Source organism: Phalacrocorax aristotelis, chromosome 3, assembly GCF_949628215.1.
Source record: "Phalacrocorax aristotelis chromosome 3, bGulAri2.1, whole genome shotgun sequence".
Classification (NCBI taxonomy): Eukaryota; Metazoa; Chordata; class Aves; order Suliformes; family Phalacrocoracidae; genus Phalacrocorax; species Phalacrocorax aristotelis.
Window position 1 is genome coordinate 4,097,245 of NC_134278.1, and position 20,889 is coordinate 4,118,133.

General features: G+C 50.9%; 1 protein-coding gene and 4 non-coding genes across 5 annotated transcripts; 2 read left to right on the forward strand and 3 right to left on the reverse strand.

Moving 5' to 3' along the window:
* Positions 1 to 6,856: 6,856 nt before the first annotated feature.
* Positions 6,857 to 8,525, reverse strand: LOC142055700 (gallinacin-12-like). Its single transcript, XM_075089820.1, is given in 2 exon segments — positions 6,857 to 7,321; positions 7,928 to 8,525. Coding segments are annotated over 2 exon segments (336 nt in total). The 5' UTR covers positions 8,115 to 8,525; the 3' UTR covers positions 6,857 to 7,172.
* A 5,081-nt stretch (positions 8,526 to 13,606) lies between these two features.
* TRNAW-CCA (transfer RNA tryptophan (anticodon CCA)) lies at positions 13,607 to 13,678 on the forward strand. The gene has a single exon. It is a non-coding gene; the product is annotated as a tRNA-Trp (tRNA).
* A 988-nt stretch (positions 13,679 to 14,666) lies between these two features.
* Positions 14,667 to 14,739, forward strand: TRNAR-ACG (transfer RNA arginine (anticodon ACG)). The gene has a single exon. It is a non-coding gene; the product is annotated as a tRNA-Arg (tRNA).
* A 3,478-nt stretch (positions 14,740 to 18,217) lies between these two features.
* On the reverse strand, positions 18,218 to 18,290 carry TRNAR-ACG (transfer RNA arginine (anticodon ACG)). Its single transcript has one exon. It is a non-coding gene; the product is annotated as a tRNA-Arg (tRNA).
* A 937-nt stretch (positions 18,291 to 19,227) lies between these two features.
* TRNAR-ACG (transfer RNA arginine (anticodon ACG)) lies at positions 19,228 to 19,300 on the reverse strand. The gene has a single exon. It is a non-coding gene; the product is annotated as a tRNA-Arg (tRNA).
* Positions 19,301 to 20,889: the final 1,589 nt, after the last annotated feature.

Sequence of the window (20,889 nt, forward strand, 5' to 3'; positions counted from 1 at the left end):
CACAGGCTGCCCAGAGAGGCTGTGGGGTCCCTTCCCTGGAGACATTCACACCCCGCCTGGATGCGGCCCTGTGCCCCTGCTCTGGGTGTGCCTGCTCACGCAGGGGGTGGGACGGGATGAGCTCCAGAGGGCCCTTCCAACCCCTGCTGTTCTGTGATTCTGTGATTTTCCCTTAATAAGTCACCTTGATGGCTTTTTATTTGCAGGCTAGATGCCAGGTAGTGCTGGAAAATGTAAAACTGATGGCCTTCAGGCTGCTTGAACAGAACAAGGATCACCTTCATCAAACAGTGCAGATAAGGGGCCCTTCACCAGGTGGACTTTGGACCACAGGACACTGAACATTTCAGCAGGGTGTCATGCAAACTGGCCACACACAAAATGGGAAAAGAAAATGGCTCTTTAACCCTATCTGTGGGAGAGATGGTTGCAAAGATGTGTGTAGAGCCTCTCTAGAAGTGTTGGTGCTTTGCATGTCTGGTGCTACTGCTTGGTGCAGCAGGTGGAAGACCACAACCCTCCATGTGCCTCTGAGGATCTGCATCTCCAACGTGAGAGATGATGCAATGGGGCTGAGGCAGGGTTTATCTAGCAGAAATGAGATTGCATCTCTTCAGCTACAACCCGAACAGGGAGGAGCATCTGGAGGCTCATATGAGTGTCCTGCTCTGAGTATGTGACCTGACGTGCCTGAACGTGTGTGTGCAGATGGCTTCACACACTCTAGAGAGGAGGTTTAGCACAGAGCCAGAGTACCACGTGGCCACGATGTTCCCAATGATGGATGGCAAAATGCCATCTTTTATCTCCAGCTCAGCTGCTTTCCCTTGGTGGGAGCAGCACCATCTCAGCGGATGAGCCGTGTCTGGAGCTGTTAGAATGCTGCAGTCTCCACAGGGGAAGGCACAAAGATGGCCAGGATGCGTCCTCCACACCACCACAAATCCTTGCTCTGCAGCTGCGGTGCATGGGTCAAGTTGCAGAACGTGTCTTGGGAATGAGAGCCAAAACCAGACAATACCAACATAAACCAGATTTCCCAAAGAAACCAGGGGCAGGAAGCCTCTGTCCCCTGGGCGGCTGCTCGGACAGCAGCTGGGCTTGCTCCCTCTGGCGTGGTCCCTACGCTGTGTTGGCTTCAGCCTCTGGTGAGCCTACCGGGCCTGGTCCATCAGCCTCCCGCCCTTTCCTACTCCCCAACCTGCCGCCAGATGTTTTTTTTCAGCGCCCACCACGCACAAAGGCTGATCTGTGCTCTGCAACATGCTGCACAGAAATTAGCTCCCAGGTGCCTCAGCGGTTTCGAGGCTGGGGAGGAATCAATTCAGTCTGCATCTGCCCCATGGCCCCACATGGGAAGGACGTCTCCACTGACTTCATCTGCCTTCGGTCCAGGACCTGAGCAGCCCAATTTTTAAAATGCAGCCTGCGATAAATTTATGCCATCAGGAGCAAATCCTTTGGCGACTGAACCCTTGCCAGCTTGTGATGCTGCCTCTGCCTCCCCATTTCATTGGTGACATTTTACCAAAACACAAGCTGAGCAAGTGCAGATACAGCCCTGCAGTTCAGCCTGGGAAGAAACGACCCTGGCTCAGCTCTGGCTCAGCTCCGGCCCAGAAACACGCCGTGGCCGTGGGCAGGCTTTCATTACAGAGTGCAACACAACCGTCCTCACCCAGCCCGCGGGACCATCCACCTTCTGCCTATAACAGCAGCCATATGGGGAGGTCTGAATTAGAGTAAGCACAGAACGTCTGTGGTATTTATTTCAACTTTTCCTGCTCTCAGGCTATTTTCTGGTCTGGGGAGAGAAGTTTTACATGGCAACATCCTTCAGCAAAGAGTTTCATAGGTCTGCAGCTGGTTACATAAAGGAACATTTTTGTTTGTTTTAAATGCGGCTCCCACCAGTTTCCCAATAGTTCTTGTGCATGACAAGACCTCGTACAGTCAGACCCCATTCACCCTCAGCACGTTTCGGCAGACTTTCCTAATCCTCTAGACTTCTGCCATATCCCCCCTAAACCACTCAATGCCAGTCCTGCTTTGCAAGAGATGCTTCTAGACTCAACCTCAGCCCAGCAGGCTCTGTCGTGCCTCCTGCCCACTCCCCAGGTCCCCCATGAGCCCAAGGGATATGTTTGTAGATAATCCCCAAACCCTGTATGTGTTCAGGCATCTGGTGGGTCATACATATCCCTTAACACACATAAGTCTTCAGTCTCATGAGATGTCCAAGTGCTCACTGAACTTTGTGGAGGTCTAGTGCTCATGTCAGTCAACTAAACAGGCATCTGTTAGGATTTGGGATGCTCTGGGGTACCCGAGTCACCCATGCTGGGCTGGTAGCTGTGACACCAGATCCATGGGCCCTTCTGCTGTGACAGCAGGGCCAATACCCTGGATGTCTCAAACACCTCTAGGTACCTGATGCGTGAACCATATCACATTTCTTTGACAACTAGACTTCATGCTGGTCTTGTCCTGCACCATGCTCCTCTCCACCTGTGAAACCCATATGCTCCTGGTCTCACAGCCTGCTGCAGCTTATTTGCTCCCTGATTAGAAAAAAATTTTTATTTTATATGGTCTGAATCTGCAAATCCCTTGTTTTTCTCTTTTTTTTTTTTTTGCAAGATGCTGTTCTTTGCCCCATGGCAGACACAGCACACCGTGTGTCTACACATCTGAGCTCTCCCCGCCAGTGCATGACCACATCCATATGTCTACAAGGAATGGTCCCTGGCATGTTCCCACCTCCAAGCTGTGCTAAGGAATAGTTTGGGAAAGTGTTAATTTGCTGATAGCGTGGGTGGGTATCTGCTAATGTCCGAACCTGAGCCTCATGTGATTTGATTCATGCATCTAGATACAAATGCTGAATCCAGACCCACTTTAGCTTCCTAGCATGCCCCTGGGACTGGGCTGTGCCAGGGTGATGATATCTTTCACTCTGCAGGAGGTGGAGGAGCAGCTATGTGAACAGGCTGAATATGACCCCCTTTCTCCTTCATGGGAGGTGAAGGGAGAGCCCAGCATGCAGGTGGTTGCATGGGTTTGCATGGGGTTGCTGGAGATGTAAGGGACAACCTGGATCTAAGGGTCTTGTCCAAGCCTATGAGATCTCAGCTTCCCCAAGCAGGAGCCCATCTGACCACTGCTCTGCTCCTGATTACACAGCTCCATTTACAATGGAGTGTTTAGAGCAGAAGTGGAGGATTTCATTGCTGTCTGGCTCACTCTGCCAAACAAACACTGGCCTGTTGCCTGGGAACAGCAAACACATTCCAGCGAGGGGGACAGTCATGCCATGCTTTGATGAACTAATATCTCCAGTTATTCACGAGACTTGTGCTGGTTGACAGACCAGGTATGAGTGTAGGGATCTACCCTGGCTGTCCTTATGGCTGCAAAGACACAATGTGTACCTCCAGAGACCCAAAATATACCTCCCAAGATGTCTGGATGGTTTCTATGTCTCCCTCAGGAGCTGTTATGGGTCTGTTGGGGTAGTACTGAAGAACTCGTCCTTTTGTAGCCATCTAAACTCTGCCTGGTAAAGGTAGACGGAGTTAAAGGTTCAACCAAGCCTTTAAAAATTCCCATAAAAATTCTCCTCTTCATTTCATTTTTTCCCATGTGGGCAAAAACTTGATGCCTTTTCAGAGTGGAAAATTAATCTGATTTAAATTCTCACCATCCTGCATCTCTTCAGAGATGGTAGACTTCACCTTCTCATTTCTTCTACTATTCTGACTTCCCCACTAGCTTGCCTGACTGTCTTCTCTACTGCTGCATTCAGTTCTGCAGGTAACAGGTTGGATTCAGATGAACTCCACTGACCATACATCAATCTATACTCCGGGAAATGGTCCCAGTTGGGCAGGAATGCTGGTCATGGGTGGAAGTCCTCTGGCTGCATCAAAGGGTCACACTGGGGATGACTTTTACAGAGTGCCTCAAACAAGGAATATTTTTGGCTTTTGGCTATAAAGGGTTGAAAAATTGGGTTCGAGGGCCTGTAGGAGTGAGGTCTCATGGTGATGCTACAGGCTTGGGGCAGTGGCTGGAAAGCTGCTGACAGAGAAGGCCCTGGGGGTGCTGGCTGACAGCCGGCTGGGCATGAGCCAGCAGTGCCCAGGTGGCCAAGGAGGCCACCAGCCCCCGGGCTTGTGTCAGCACTGGTGTGGCCAGCAGGAGCCGGGCAGGGATGGGGCCCCTGTGCTCGGCCCTGGGGAGGCCCCACCTCGAATGCTGGGCTCAGGTTTGGGCCCCTCGGGACAAGAAGGGCCTGGAGGGGCTGGAGCGTGTCCAGAGAAGGGCAGCGGGGCTGGGGCAGGGTCTGGAGCACAAGTGTGCTGGGGGGCGGCTGGGGGGGCTGGGGGGGTTTAGCCTGGAGAAGAGGAGGCTGAGGGGAGCCCTTCTCGCTCTCTGCATCTGCCTGAGAGGGGCTGGAGTGAGGGGGGGGTCGGTCTCTGCTCCCAAGTCACCAGTGACAGGACGAGAGGAACCGGCCCCAGGCTGCGTCAGGGGAGGTTTAGGTTGGAGATGAGGGAAAATGCCTTCCCTGCCAGAGCGGTCAGGCCCTGGCACAGGCTGCCCAGAGAGGTGGGGGAGTCACCGTCCCTGGAGGTATTTAAAAGACGTGTATAAGTGGCACTTGGGGCCATGGTTTAGGAGGCCTAGTGGTGTTGGGTTGATGGTTGGACTTGATGAAGCTAGAGGTCTTTTCCAACCTTAACGATTCTATGATTCTAGAAAAGAAAACACTCAGGTGAAGAGCTCTGCTAAGTGGATGAACGTGGTCACTCAGCCAGAGAAGTTTAGTTCCTCCTCCTCCCTGGTGTTACAGGATACAGCAAGCTGGGGGTAATTAATCTGAACAGCATTCCTTATCATACACTCACACCACAACATTTTATACTGTTGTTTAACCAGCTCCTCATGAGCTGTTCTGCTGGCTGGGTGCTGTGCCCGAGGTGAGGTAATGGGGAATAGTTCTGTAGGGTTAATGGAATGGGGGGGGTGCTTTTCTTCATCCTCCACCATATCCTGGGTGCGTTCTCTCTCCTCCCTCTGGGTCAGACCAGGTCGCTGGAAGGGAAGTCAGTTCTTCTTATTCATCAGGCAGAAATGATGTTGGATTTTTTGTTTTTGTTTTTCTTGGGTTGTGTTTTGGGTTTTTTTTTAGGGTTATTTCCAAAAGGATCAGCAAGCAAGGGAACAGACAGCCAGGGGAGAGTGGGACCATGCAGCCTGCATTTACATTACTGCCAGAGGGACAATGTTGCCTATAAACTGTCTGAGCATTTCCACCTTTCTTGACTGTAATTTGGCTGGCCAACAGGTTCAAAACAGGTCCAAAATGTATAGGGGACAGAAGGCCCAGCAACTGGCAGAGAGATTTACAGGGTGAGCTACATGAGCCCATATGTTTCACTTTCTTAGGAAACCAGGCTATAAATATGGTGGCTAAGTGTCTCCCAGATAAGAGGTGCAAATCATTAACTCTGTGGACAGATGTGAGAAACAAACTGTTTGATTTGGAAATGCGCCTTGATTTAAAAGCCTGCCTGTGCTATACTCGTACATCAGCGTGCGTCGGAGAGACGGGCTGGATCTGGGGAGGAATTTGGCTCTGGGTTCAGCCTTGTCTCTGTTTTCAGCGATGGTTCCCAAGCCAACAGCCGGCTCTGGGTAATCTGGCTCTCCTGATGGTTCATCCAACTGCAGAGGATCTCCAGGGGAGCGCTGGCGTCTCCCTGCATGTGTTGGTGTCCCGGACTGTGTTATGATGACCTGAGGAGTTTAGCCGGGCTGCTCACGGGAGAATGGAGTTGCTCGGATGAATTAATTGTTGGACCTCTGAGGACGGGTCCTGACCCTGGTGAGGTCAATGGGAATTTTCCTGTTTGATTCATCACAGCAAGAATTTCAACTCCCAGGGAGGACTTTTCCCTGGCTCTGAACAACACCTCAGCTCATTGGCATAGCTCTCTCATTACATCATTGTTTTCTTGCTTTCACGGAAATGATTGACCCAGAGAGAAATATTTTACCTGGAAAGGAAGACCAAGAGCAAACTCATAAAGGCAGGGGGGGTGTCAAAATTTCATGCTTAAAAAACACAGAAGGGCTAAGAGTGGATCTGGACAACAAGTGGATTTAGGCTGATGCAGCTGTTAGGTGCAAACAGGCTAATTGCTTTGAGATTATTGCTGTGTGATTCCAGAGGAAAGGAAGAACATCAGAAATGCAGTCTGTGGATGAGGAGAGCAGCCTATCATAGGCAATGGTACACAACTTTCAGACTCCTTCCCACCATGTTTAAAATAGGCAAGCCTGGGGTCTTCCTTGGTCTTGCTGAATTGTGGAAGAGGGGTGAACCTGGGACAGCCCTACTGGGCATTGCATTTTCTGATCTAGGTGGTGGCTGATGGACAGCGCATTCCTGCTATGAACCCCACGGGCAAAGGGGTCTGTATGTATGTGGGGAACCCCTGCTCCTTTTCTGTGCCTTATTTCTCTGGCCAGCCCTTCCCAGTGCCTGTAAGAACCTGGCACAGCCTGGAAAGGAAGAGTAGATATGGGGGGACTTGCCTGAGAAACACAGACCACGCTTGCCTTTATGTCAAACCAAGTAGCTTTTGCACCAAAAATGAAGGAAAAAAGGCTGCCCCCGTCGCAGCTGTTTTCTCTGGAATGAGAAATAAAGACACAGAGCCACTCTGCTCTGCTGGGACGGTGTGGGCTGCTGTGTTCACTCCCAGTCAGTGGCAGAGTGCGCATCCCACCACTGGCAGCTTTGCTGAGTGTCAGCAGGAGTCACAGAGGGGCACTTGCTGGTCTGTTAAACTTCAGATTTATTGCATTCAGGTAAGGGGAAAGGCAATTTCTCACTTGTTCATGACAGGTAACAACCAGATGCCAAAAGGGGCAATACATAGTCTGGGTGGCCCCAGTTTCTTCTTGTCACAGTGTTTCCTAGAAAATCACAGCGAAAGCAAAAAGCAGCATGTTCAGAAGTCCACAGGTGAATCCACAGCCATGTTCTCCCAGGCCTGCAACCGCCACAGAAAGGCACAACACTTCCTTCCCAACAGCAGCTCATTCTTTGTGAGTGGCACCTGCAGCTCTCCACGCGCTGCAGTTTGCTGCTTCAGAAATCTTCAGCTTTTTAAGGTAGTGGGTGATAAATTTTTACAACAGAGAATGATGGGTTCAAAGCAGTATCTAGCCAGATATTCACCAAGAATGCAGTTCCCAACTCGGCATAAGCCCCCTTCATGGTTACAGCTGTCTGGTCCATGAGCATCTCCTGTGCAAAGAAGCAGCAAGGTGGTTAAAATTGCATGGAGCTTCCTCTGGCGCCATATGCCTGGCCAGCCAAGAGAGGACTGTGAGTGTCCATGAAGCCTGGGCATGCACAGCTGCAAAGAGCACACCAGGGAGATCCCTGTCCCTTCAGACATCTGTTAAAACACCCAAGTTGCAGAGCCACCCTCACTCAAGGAACATTTTATCATGAGGTTGTTTTTTCAGGACATTGGCAAAGACCCTGCACAGGAGGTCAGAGCGGCTGTTCTCGCCCTAGCAAGGAGGAAACTGCAGCCCAAGAAAAGGCAGAAACATTTTCCCAGAGTACAGGACATCTTCTCTAGGGCTTCTTCAATCAGTCTGTTCCTAGAAAGCCAGTGAGGTGCCCCATTTTCACAGCTTCTTCCCTGATCATTTTTGCATTACCCCAAGGGATTAAATCATACATTTTGCCAAAGTGTCTGACCCACTATATCATCCAGAAACCTGAGGGCACATTCCACCCTCAGTACCTATAATATTTTGATTTGATTACAGAAAAAGTGAGGAAAGATTATTCCTGTTCCCAGATACCTCTGGTTACCACCCTCGGCCTTCCTGGTCTTACCGTGGCTGCTCAGAGAGATGAAGATTAAAATGAACCAAAGGATCCCCATTGCTTTGGTCCCGCTGGAAAGTCACAGGGCTCAGTGTGAGATTTTGCAGAAGCTTCTGCGTGCTGCTGGCATGCTGGATGGCATCCAGGAAGAGGGAGGAAGTAGGCAGGAGTTATATTCCAGTCTTAGGAGTAACATTTGCTGCTGAGAAACCCTCTGTGTCGTTCTGACCCAGTGCTGCAGCTCCAAACAATGCTGACTTGCTTTACGTTCACTGGTTATCGGCTTCCCCGATCCCTCTCCTCGGCAGTTGGCATTTTGGACTGGTAGATTGCCAGCTGCAGGCAGCTCGGTGGAAAAAGTGGCTCAGGGGGATCCTCCGCCTTTCACCTGCAGCCAGCAAAGTCCCCGGGGAGCTGATGGGTGGGAGGGTGGCAACCTGCACGGGAAGACTCCTGAGGAGCTGCAAGGAGGAGAATGGGGCAGGCTAGGAGTGATTCATTTTTTTATCTGAGCTCATGTGAATATTTTCTCCAGTTGAAACCTGGCTGTGATTTTTTTTTCCTGCCAAAAAGGCTATTCCAGCTTTGGCTTCCGAGGAATTTGGGAGGCTTCATTCCTGAGTGTGATGAACACACAGCACTGGTGGAGAAGGTAGCCGATTAGCTCAGAAATACACCACTTGGTGGTGACTATGTGATAGATATACAGCTCTCGCTGTAAAATCAGCCTATGTTGTTTCAGCTACCCTCGCCTGGCTGCTGCCCCTGCCTGGTCTTGCTGTTTGCTGTCCCTTCAGCTGTGTTAATAAAACAGTATGTGTGAATACATCCTGAACTGGATAGTTGAAAGATTGAGGTTAAAAATTCCCTTCCCCCTCAAAAAATGTAGTTCAGATGTACTAGATAGAGTCAAAGATTTCTGTCCTGGGTCAGCAGGCATGAAAAGCTTGATTTTTGTCCCTTGAGATGCCTAGGTATTGGGCATTTCTCCATGAGTGACAGCGGCAGACAAGTCACTCTGGAAGCCCATCGTGATATCCTGGGTCATCTCAAGTCACATCAACATCCAGCTGTGGGCAACAGAGTCTGGCCCTAAAGCCAAGAAGGACAAAAGACAGATTTTGCCTGTCTCTACGCTCAGACGCGCTAAAGCGTCATGTTCAAAGGCTGACCAGTCCTGATCTGGGGCAGTCAAGTGCTGGGAAAACCTTGATTTTGCTTGTCCACTTGTTATTCTCATTATGCCATGGTCACCTGCTGGACCAGACATAGGTCCACCCACTCTCCTGGAGTGAGAACTAGTCCCTTAGGAGTGGGCCTGTTCCCTTGGGTCTACAGCAAGGAGCTGGTCTGGGATCTCTACACCACTATTTGCACATCACAGTGTTTGGACTTGCCCCTCTGGGCTATGTGGTGGGAAAACCTGTAAGGCAGGTCTGGCAAAAGAGTTTCCAGCCTGGACCATTTAGTGCTAGACAGATGCTGATCTCAGAACAGCAGAGTCAGCAGATTGCCTGCTCTCCCATGTTATTCCAGGTAAAAGATATGTTTTATATGGATCACAGAAGACATACTTACACATGAGGAAAGCTCTGCCTCCTGCCTAATGACCAGATCTGCAGCTGACCTACAGCTAGGCCTGGAGAAAGTCACCAGCCCTCCATATAGTTGATAGATTCCTCGTGCTTAGAGTTGCAATGGTCACAGAAAGGCCTGTTCCCACTTCATCCAATTTACAGGCAGACAGGACTGCTGGAGGCTTTTTCTAGGCATTTCTAGGCATGTCTATGCAAAGTGTGAAAATACAAACAACTGCAGAATTCTGTGCAGGGTTGTTTTAATCACTATGTTAGTCATTAGCATTAATAAGATTAATCACCCATGATTTGGCATGTTCTGTTTTTTGGCTTTTGGTGGAGTTTGTCTCAGATACACGCAAATCACAAGCGGGGTTCCCCTCATCCCACTTGAGACATCTACAGTTTAGAGCCTACATTGGAGCCAGTCATGTAGCCAGCGCCACTTCTACAATGTGATATTCTGGCAGACTCACCCAGTACTTGCTCCTCTCCATTGACTATGAAGGAAGGATAGAAATCTAGTTCAGATGGAGGCATCTGTAATGTCACCCTCCAAGAGAGGTCAGATGAAACCCACCGCAGCTGTCTAATCTAACATCATCTTCTGGTTTTCCCCTGGAGTCAATGGAGACACAAGGACTTCCAGGGGGGACTTCAACCCTGTCTTGAGGTATGTGTCTGAAAGAGGTGGGATAGACAGTCTTTGGAAGATGGAAGATGGATAAACCCTTTAGTGATCTTCCTGTTGGGGTAGATCTTGCTAATCCTGACTTCCACAGCAATATAAAGTGCCCGTTTAGTAGCATCCCAACCCACCTCACGTTATGTTAGCTAAATTAACAATAGCCTGAAAAATGTACTCTAAAGGTATCAATCCCACCAGGAGGGTCATCTTTTCTGATGGGGGCATGGGAAGCATTGAGTAGGTATTTAAAGGTATTTCCAGAAGATGCCTGCATTCCTGCTGCGATTGGTGGGGAAGCGTGCAGCAGTCATCAATATGAAAACTGGGTGACCCCAATGGATTGATTTCTAAAGTTGCAGAGGGCCTGGCCATAGAAGAGCCCTCCAGTGCTGCAGCAAGCTCCTCAGCCATGGGCCTGACAGCCACAGACATCTCCACCAGACAGTTCTCACCTTGAAGTCCCCATGATGGCTCCTGAGAAGTGTCTGCCAGTTGAAATCATTGTAGCTACATGTCCTCGAGTAGGGATATGCTGATGGAGATGGAGGTCTATCTGAGCGGCAGACAGCAATGAGGGAGAAGCTTCCTCCATCATGTGAAATGTCTGTTCTCTCCTTTTGGTACACTCAGAAAACTGTGAATCTTTCCCTGGGACTCACACGTCCTTTCAGAACATGAGGAAGGGAGTATGCAGGAGAAGGGAGGGTATCTGTTTAATTTTTAATTCTTCAGTCAATGGGCCTGGGCTAGCCCTGAGGTAACCCGGGACACTAAAATTATGGGAAGCATCTTCTTCCCCCAGGCATTAACACAAATTTACATTATAGCAATGTAAATCAGCAGGATTTGATTGCAGTTGGGGTGCAGGGCTCCTCGAACTAGCTGAGAATCAGACCTTATTTTTAACATTGTAAGGGGTTGGAAAAGGGTGTTGGGAGAGAAATGGTGTGTTCTGCTGAGGAAATTGAAAATTTCAGTATTTTATCAAACTGATATCATACAGACATCAACATATTCTGCTTTAAAATAAAAATAAACACAGCAAAGCCAAGTGTCCAGAAATACCTCCTGTATCTCTTCAAGATATTTTATGGCCCTAGTAGTGTATCGCCTGTCTAACACACAAATATACCCCTGTGTGAAGACACCTACTTTAATTGTCCAAATCTTTGAGCTTACTCCCACATCCAGGCGGGATTTAGTTGCCTCTACATAATATCGCTATAGATGCCCTGGAGCATCCAAGATATCTGCATGGGACGGATGTCTACGGGATACTCAGATGCTTCCGGAGATGCAAATATAGACCAGGCAGCATATCCCATAACACAGCACTAGGTAGCTGAATTTGGGTGGATGAACCTGTCCCATTATGTCATGCAGTTGGAAATTAAGCAAGTACCAGAGTGGGATAGATGAAGAGAGGTGCCACTACGAGGTGGTCAGCGGGGAGGAGGCAGCAGGCGAAGCTCCCAGTGACCATGTCTGAGGCTGCACTTCTAGAAAACTGGGCTGATGGGGGGGAAAGTCTAACAGAGACCAGTGGGACTGAATAGCCAAAAAAAAAGAAAAAAAAAGGCTGTGGAAAAAGAACTGTATTTCCAGGAAGGAAACAAGCTGAATTTCCAGCCTGGCCTAGGGATGGAGGGTCCTTCCTGAGCAAAATGCATCTCCAGCCTGGCTTTGCAGCTCGTGGAGCCCATGAGCTGGTTCATGGCTCCCTCTTGCGGGAGGACATGCTGGCGGAGGGACAGCAAAGCTGCTCGTGCGGGCTGGGTTTGCTCTGATGGAGAAGTAGGTGCCAGCCTCTTTGCTCCACCTTCAGCACTGAGAATTCACAGAGTAACTACCTGACCATTATTAATATGTCTGGAGAGCAGGGATGGCTTTTGGTTGCAGACACTAAACTTTAGGGACTGGAGTGAGTTGCCCACATTCAGGACGAGTGTATGACTATGAAGTTAAACTTCTTCTAGCATAATACAATTTTATATAACTTTATAAAACTTTTAAACTCTATTAATAATAGGAGTTGTGCTGCCTAAGGCACAAGTAGGCACCCTCCTTGTAGACACATTCAGGTGTTTAAAGCGGCATCCCACCCCAGCAGACCTTCCCCTAGTGCTTCAGGCCTTGCTAATCAATGCTACCTCACACAATCAGAGAGCGGTAACCACATGATACCGATTATTGGTTTTAAAACAAAAAGTCATTTTAAAAAGCTTGAAAATTAAGGATTTCTGAAAGTCTTCTGCTGGGATTTCTTTTTTTCACGAGTGAAGAACGTTTCCATGTAGAAATGTACCCTACCATTAGCCCAGGTGAGATTGCTGTGACTCGCTCCCCGAAAAATTATCCACAAATAGAAATAATAAAGTTCACCTGCAATAGAAGTAATAGAGTTCACCTGCAGTCTTTGTCCCCAGACGGATACTGTTTATCTCATGTATTTGTATACAGTACATATACATGGTGGACAAGTAGCTCACTGGCTATGAAATTCAAGCAAACTGCCCTAAGTGTAGCTACGTAACTATATTAACTGCAGAAAATAAATGCATTTATTAAACTACCAGTTATGTCATTCCTCATTAGGGTGCTGTAGGTTTTATTTGCATTTGTTAATAATTTCCTCTTTTTTTAATCCTAATTTCTCAAGGATTTTCTGAAATGGATCATTCTTAATAACAACAATAAATCCTGCTTTACATAACAAGCTTGTACACGTATTAAAGCCCAGCCCCCTGCCCATATGGTGCCCCCACCATGTCCCTGCCCCAGCCAGCCTAGTACCCAGCAGACTTCCTCCAGCATGCTGGGGTGGGCATGGAGTTGGAGAGAAAGCAGCAGTTTCGTCTCCTCTCTGACACCTTTGTCCATGATAACCTTGTACTAAACACCCCTGGGGAAAGCACTGGGCAGCCAGAGCTGGCAGTGAAACTTGCCTGCACTGTTGGTGGATCTTGCCTGCACTGGTGAGGTGTCTTGCCTTCCTTGCAGAATGTCCAGCTGCCATTCCCAGATGAAACAGGGCTTGGTTACCTACATCAGGAGCTGTAGTGTCCATCTGTGCCTGGGCTGAGCCCTTTGGCCGTCTGCTTTTAACACGGTCTATGACCATTTCTGAGTACATACTCATACTGCAGGAGGGGACCTGGCCCTTCCCTGTGTTCTGCCCTGGCCATCATCTGCCCTCACAGCATCCCTGAGCCTGGCTCCTGCCCACACTGACCCCACAGATCATCCCATCCTGCACATTCATCCTCCAGCCTGGACTCATCCCTGCAGCCAGTCCTTGACCTCCCTTCCCCTCCATAGATGCAGCTGAGGGGTTCCTGGACACCCCTTGGGAGCTCCCCATGGAGAAGATGTCCCAACCGACCAGGCTGGAGTCCATGCCAGGGAGCTATGTTCCATCACCCTGACCTCGTGGCGCAACGGTAGCGCGTCTGACTCCAGATCAGAAGGTTGTGTGTTCAAATCACACCGGGGTCAGCCTCGGGGTGCCACCCTCTGTATTGCCCCTGCTTTTCTCTGGGGCTGTGGCATGGCTCGGCAAGGCCTTGGCCAACCATCAGCAGGCACCTCAGAAACCCGCTCAGGGGTGCGAAATGTGATGCCCAGAGCTTTCCTTTCAGCCCAGGCGCTGTGCTGTTTGGTAGGGCTCAGCTGAGAGGTTATGGGGCAGAGGCCAAGACAGGGGCAACTTGTGGGGGGGTTCCTGACACAGTTTGCCTCATCCACAAGCTGAAGAAAATTAAATGCCTTCCTCAGGAAAGTGCAAGGAGCTTCATAACTGCACGCTCAGCTGCTCCTGGGGGACCTGCACTTACCCACAGGCAATACTTGCCTGGGAGGGAAACGTGAGGTGCTACAGTCGGTCCCGGGGCATTTCTGGAGGGGATCAAGGGCAATTACTCAATGTAAGATCATGGCAATGGGGACAAGTTTCTGAAGAAGAGCAGGAGAGGCTTTTTCAAGAATATTGAGAAGGTGGATCTGGGAAGCTCTAGTCTGATCAGTCTCTCCTAAGAGCCCACAGGAAGGCTATGGAACAGATACTCCTGAAAGCCATGCCCAAACAAAGGAAGGACGTGAAACAGTGATCATGGATTCACCAAAACCAGCCCACTCTTGGCCAGTGCGATGGGTTTCTTTGGAGAGGGGACTTGCTCCGTGCTCAAGAGGACACCAAGGACCATCATGTATCCTGACTTTGATTTAACCTCTGACGGGGTCTCCCAGACTTATCGCTGTAGCAGGACGCAGACAGAGCGTCTAATCTGAATCACAAGGCAAAGCAAAGTGGCTGGACCAGGGAGCCGAGGGAGTTGCGGTCAGCAGTTGGCAATCCAGCTGATGTTCCTCGCCGCTTGATGTTGCGTTGGATGTTGTCTGGTGTCTTTGTGCTGAGCACAGAGGATGTTCTACAGAGCAAAGGGCACGGGGAGCCTGCCAGCCCCACGGGGCCAGCAAGGGGCCGGGGCCAGTGGCGCAATGGACAACGCGCCTGACTACGGATCAGGAGATTGCAGGTTCGACTCCTGCCTGGCTCGACGCTTTTAGCCTGGTGGTGGCTCTTCCTGCTCCCTCCGCGAGGGCCTTCCTCCCCCTGCCCATCACTCTACTTCTGCAGGGCCAGAGTGTTGGGGCTGTGCTGTTGCTCTGCTCTGCAGGATGGAAAGAATTCCTCCAGCCCCTATGGCTGAGCTGGGCACACCAAAACGGGCAGAGCTGGGGCCCACACCACAGCAAATCCCACAGCAGAAAGAAGACACCACCTCAACAGCTCCCCTCGAGGCTGGACAGAACCAGCACTCTCTGTCTAGCCTGGCAGATCATGTGTTATGGTCCCCAACCACCTTTGAGGCCCGCAGCGGTCTCATGGCAGTTTGTCAATGCCTTGCAAAGTTCAGCGTGCAACATCAGTGAGCCCCATGGAAAGCATGGATAGGCACCACTGTCCCACGCCTGGCCCCTGCGTGATTCAGACACCCAACCTTGTCATGCAAGTGCAGACATGCTGCCTTTGTGCCATATGGGCAGGATGGAAGGGTACAGCACCCAGGCACCTTAGATCCCTCACTTTTATCAATTTGCAACTTTCTTTTAGGATTTAGGATTGCTCAGGTGACTACAAGGTATATCAGACAGGAAGAGGCAGAGGTATGTCTGCCAGCAGGCTTTAAAAAATTTTAACTAGGTGAAAAGCTGAAGGAGGTGTGGAAAAGTATGGGAGAGGACAAAGCTAGACTTGCTCCATGTTGTCAGTGTCTTGTTTGTACTGAGGAGGTTAGCCATGGACACAGTGCCCCAATGATGACCTAAGAAGTGGTTGTTGGAGAGTAGTAGTCCTTCCCCTTGAGCTGGTAGCGATGTTCTTGGTAGGACAGCCCAGCACGCAATGGGCCTTCAGAGATGCAAGGGCACAGTGCTGACTCTTGCCTCAAGTTGTTGTTTTCCAGGCCCCTCTACACCCTCTTCTTGACAGTCTGTAGTGCTCCATGGGGTTATTCCATCCCAGAGGCCAGACATGGTGTTACCTTTGCTGAGCTTCCTTCACCCTGTCCAGGTCACTCTGAATGACAGCTGTCCCTGCCAGTGCCAACTGCTCCTCTCCCTACTGGTGTCATCCATGAACTCCAATAGCATTCAGCCTGTCCCATTACTGCGTATGTCAGTGAAGATTTTTGATAGTATCAGAGGCAGCACTGACCCCTGAGGAGCACTAGAAGCAATTAACCACCATTCCCACCTCCAGCCCCCGACCACAACCCTTAAAAACCAAAGTCCCAGCCCACCTTCCACCCACCCCTTACCCACAGTTGTTCCTAGTGAGGCTTGAGCCAGCTTTCACTCAGTAGTACTCAGGGAGACAGACAGGAGATCTGCACAGGGCTTATGAGGAAAACACACACTCAGAGACGTCAGAAGCAATTCTGCTGCCCAGCAGTCTAGGAGGTCAGCAGGCCAGGCCAAAAAGGACTTCACAGAATCACAGAATGGTGGGGGTTGGAAGGGACCTCTGGAGATCATCTCATCCAACCCCCTGCTTGAATCACAGACTCATAGAATCATTTAGGTTGGAAAAGACCTTTAAGATCATCGAGTCCAACCGCTAACCTATCACTGCCAAGCCCACCACTAAATCATGTCCTCAAGCACCACATCTACCCTTCTTTTAAATACCTCCAGGGACGGTGACTCCCCCACCTCTCTGGGCAGCCTGTGCCAGGGCCTGACAACCTTTTCGGTGAAGAAGTTTTTCCTAATATCCAACCTAACCCTCCCCTGACGCAGCCTGGGGCCGGTTCCTCTCATCCTGTCACTGTTGACTTGGGAGCAGAGACCAGCCCCCCCCTCACTCCAGCCCCTCTCAGGCAGATGCAGAGAGCGAGAAGGGCTCCCCTCAGCCCCCCCTTCTCCAGGCTAAACCCCCCCAGCTCCCTCAGCCGCCCCCCAGCACACTTGTGCTCCAGACCCTGCCCCAGCCCCGCTGCCCTTCTCTGGACACGCTCCAGCCCCTCAAGGCCCTTCTTGTCCCGAGGGGCCCAAACCTGAGCCCAGCATTCGAGGTGGGGCCTCCCCAGGGCCGAGCACAGGGGCCCCATCCCTGCCCGGCCCCTGCTGGCCACACCAGTGCTGACACAAGCCCGGGGGCTGGTGGCCTCCTTGGCCACCCGGGCACTGCTGGCTCATGCCCAGCCGGCTGTCAGCCAGCACGCCCAGGGCCTTCTCCGCCGGGCACTTCCCAGCCCCTCTGCCCCAGGCCTGGGGCGTTGCCTGGGGTTGGTGTGACCCAAGTGCAGGGCCTGGCACTTGGCCTTGTTGAATCTCACACCATTGGCTCCGGCCCATTGATCCAGCCTGTCCAGGTCCCTCTGCAGAGCCTCCCTGCCCTCCAGCAGATCAACACTTCCACCCAGCTTAGTGTCATCTGCAAACTTACTGAGGGTGCACTCGATCCCCTCATCCAGATCATCAATGAAGATGTTGAACAGGACCAGTCCCAAGACTGAGCCCTGGGGAACACCACTTGTGACTGGCTGCCAACCGGATTTGACTCCATTCACTACTACTCTCTGGGCTTAGCTGTCCAGCCAGTTTTTAACCCAGCACAGAGTGCACTTGTCCAAGCCAGGCACACCCAGAGCAGGGGCACAGGGCTGCATCCAGGCGGGGTGTGAATGTCTCCAGGGAAGGGACCCCACAGCCCCTCTGGGCAGCCTGTGCCCCTGCTCTGGCACCCGCACAGGGAAGGGGTTTGTCCTCATGTTCAGGGGGAACTTCCCGTGTTCCAGCTTGTGCCCGTGGCCCCTTGGCCTGGCGTTGGGCACCACTGAAAAGAGCCCGGCCCCATCCTCCTGACACCCACCCTTCAGATATTTATAGGCACTGATGAGATCCCCCCTCAGCCTTCTCTTCTCCAGGCTGAACAGACCCAGGTCTCTCAGCCTTTCCTCACGAGGGAGATGCTCCAGCCCCTGATCCCCTTGGCAGCTCTCCCCTGGCCTTGCTCCAGCAGTTCCCTGCCCTTCTTGCACTGGGGGGCCCAGAACTGGCCGCAGCCCTGCAGCTGTGGCCTCACTGGGGCAGAGCAGAGGGGGAGGAGAACCTCCCTCGCCCTGCTGCCCACACGCCTTTCCATGCCCCCCAGGACACCGCTGGCCCCCTTGGCCCAAAGGGCCCGGTGCTGGCTCAGGGTCACCCCGCTGCCCCCCAGCACCCCCAGGGCCTCTCAGCAGAGCCACTCTCCAGCAGGTCCCCCCCAGCCTGTGCTGGTGCGGGGGGCTGTTCCTCCCCAGGGGCAGGGCCTTGCACTTGCTCTTGCTGAATTCCCTGAGGTTGAATTTCATGACTTGAGGAATGGTGACTCTCAAAGCAGGTGACACATTTGCAGCTTTGAGAAAGTGTTTTGTAAGATGATGTTGCTGTGGTGCTGATGTTAGAGAGATGACAAAAAATCCTGGAAGGGGAAGGACCTTCTGAAGGCAGCTGTCCCACCACCTCCACAACAGCCAGGCAGTTTCAAGGCGAGCCAGGCAGGAGTTGAACCTGCAGTCTCCTGATCCGTAGTCAGGTGTGTTGTCCATTGCACCACTGGCCCCTGCCTCTGGTCCCACCTGGTGCCCCCACTGTGCTTTCTGTACAACCTGGGTGTGTTGGTAGTCAAAGGGAAGTGGCAAAACCTCGCCCACCTGCCTCTGGTCCCATCCATGATGGCCTTGCCCCACTCACCTATGGGGCAGAGGTCAGTATTGGTCCCACTAGTCCCACCACCCAGGAGAAGTGGTGCCCCTGCTGAGTCCACCCAGAAGGAGGCCAGGCAAAAAGAGCAGATGGTGGACTCCAGCCCCATGGGAGATTTGGCTACAATTCCCAGCCAACACAGGGCTTGGAGCCCCAGAGGGCTCTCTGGAGCTGTGGTGCACAGCTGAGGGTTGAGCTTAGCTCAAGGCCACCTATTTTATTGTCCACTTACTCCTGCCTGATGACAGAGGGCAGATGAGGTGAGCTGTGGGTAGCGAGATCTTTCTTGATGGCCAACTGGTCTGGGATAGCCTGTACATGGGCATCTTTGACATTCCTTGTCCAAGCCACATGCAGGATGAAGGTACCACAAAGGTGGTGACAAGCCCATGAGATTGCCAACGTGGGATGGAGCAGCAAACATGGAAGCAGAAACTTGCCTTTGAATAATAGAGTGGTTCGGGGTGGAAATGACATGTAGAGGTCTCTAGTCTAAATTTCTGCTCAACTTATGACATTAAGATCAGTCCCTTGACTGCTTGACCTCTGAATAACTCCAAAGATGGAGAGTCCACAGTCTATCTGGGCCTCTCTCTCAGTGATTTACTGCCCTCAATGGTGAAACTTTTTTTGCCAGTATACACAGTCAGAGCCTCCCCTGAGGTGAGGGAAGATTTTGCTGTGCAGGAAGCCCAGCAAGAAGGGACAAACTCCAGGCAAAGGCAGGCCACCATGGAGAAAGAGGTCCCTGTCACCATCAGTACTACTGAGCCAGGCTGTGGGCAGGAAAATGGCGAGCCAGGCAGGAGTCGAACCTGCAATCTCCTGATCCGTAGTCAGGCGCGTTGTCCATTGCGCCACTGGCCCTGGTCCTCCTGGAGCTCTGGGGGCTTCCCATCGCTGGATGGGCTTTGTGAGGAGAGCAGGGGAGGGTGCAAAAGGATTTAGTTAAATATAGAAAAAATTAGATTTTATGAGATCCTTGGAAGCCAAGTGATCTAATTACCTGCTCAGCGCACAAGTGTCTTTCACATTAGGTCATTTTGTTAGTCAAGCTTTGAATGTCTCCAAGGATGGGAACTCCAAAACTCCTCTGGGACCCTGTCCTAATGCATAACCACTGATGTGTGAAATCTTTTTCCTATCATCTAATAGAGATTTTCCTTGATGTAATCTGTTTTTGTTGAGCTCCATCCCCTATATCCACAAGAAAAGCCTGGCTCCAGTTTCTCTGTAGGCACACATAGCATAAAACAAGATTATAACCCTTGCTTAACCTCTTTGCATTACAGAAACCGAGCTCTCCAGGCCACTCCTCAGCAGGCACTCAACCACCTCCTTATCTGTATGGTCATCTCTGGGACTTAATGTAGTTTGTAAGAGTCTTTCTTGTCCTGGAGATCCAAAAACTGGCCACAGACTCCAGATGTGGTCCCGCAAGTGTCAAACAGGGTGATAATCATTGCCCTAATCTAATGGCTAGAATTAGCTGCTGACACAGGAAAACCAAAGCTCAGCTGTAGTTGGGATCGGTAGGGGTGTGGGAGGTTAACAAAATGGATTTTAGAACCACACTGGCAGCAAAAGAAAATTAAAAGTGTGGGAACACTTCTGAGTGAGTAAGGGAAATAGCAATAGACATGGAGCAGGCTGAGGTACTCAATGCCTTCTCTGCTTCTCTCTTTATTGATGAGATTTGCTCTCAGCTTTATGTCCCTTTGTCTTCTGACAGAGCCTACGGCAATGCATTATTCATGGCAGAGGATGATCAAGTCAGGAATCACTTGAGCAAAATGGACTCATGAAAGACACAAAAGTACTTGCAAACTGCCCGTATAGATTTATTAAGGTCCTACCTGACCTACCCAACTACCTTCCTTGCTGGAACCTGGGAAAAAAACCCACTTGTTTATCTTGACTTTTAAATAGAGTCTCCAAGTCTTCCTGTATATCCGGATTGAAAAGTTATGGCCTGAATGAGAGGCTAAAAAGGTGGGTGAAAACCCTGCTGGATCACCAGACCCAGTGTTGGGATTACCAACTGGAAATGTAGCAAACGTCCTGTTGGTAATGGAGTTTGCAGGTGTTGGTACTGATACTGTCTTCATTAACATACTGTCTGCATGGTGGGGTGGGGTGTGCACTCAGCAAATTTCTGGACGACATCAAGTTGGGAGCAGAGACTGATACACTGGAGGGCAGGACTGGTCTTCAGAGGGACCTTGTGAGGCAGAAGAAATGGGCTGATGGGAACCTCATGAACCTTAGAGAGGACAAAACTAAAGCCCTGCCACGTGGGGAGGAAGCATCCCGGCAGCACCCTACAGACATGGGAACTTTTACCCTAGTGTGATTCAACCCCACAACCTCCTGATCTGGAGTCAGACATGCTGCCCTTGTGCTACAAGGTCGATACGGAGGGATGCAGCACGCAGGCATGGCCCCAGTCTGGGTGG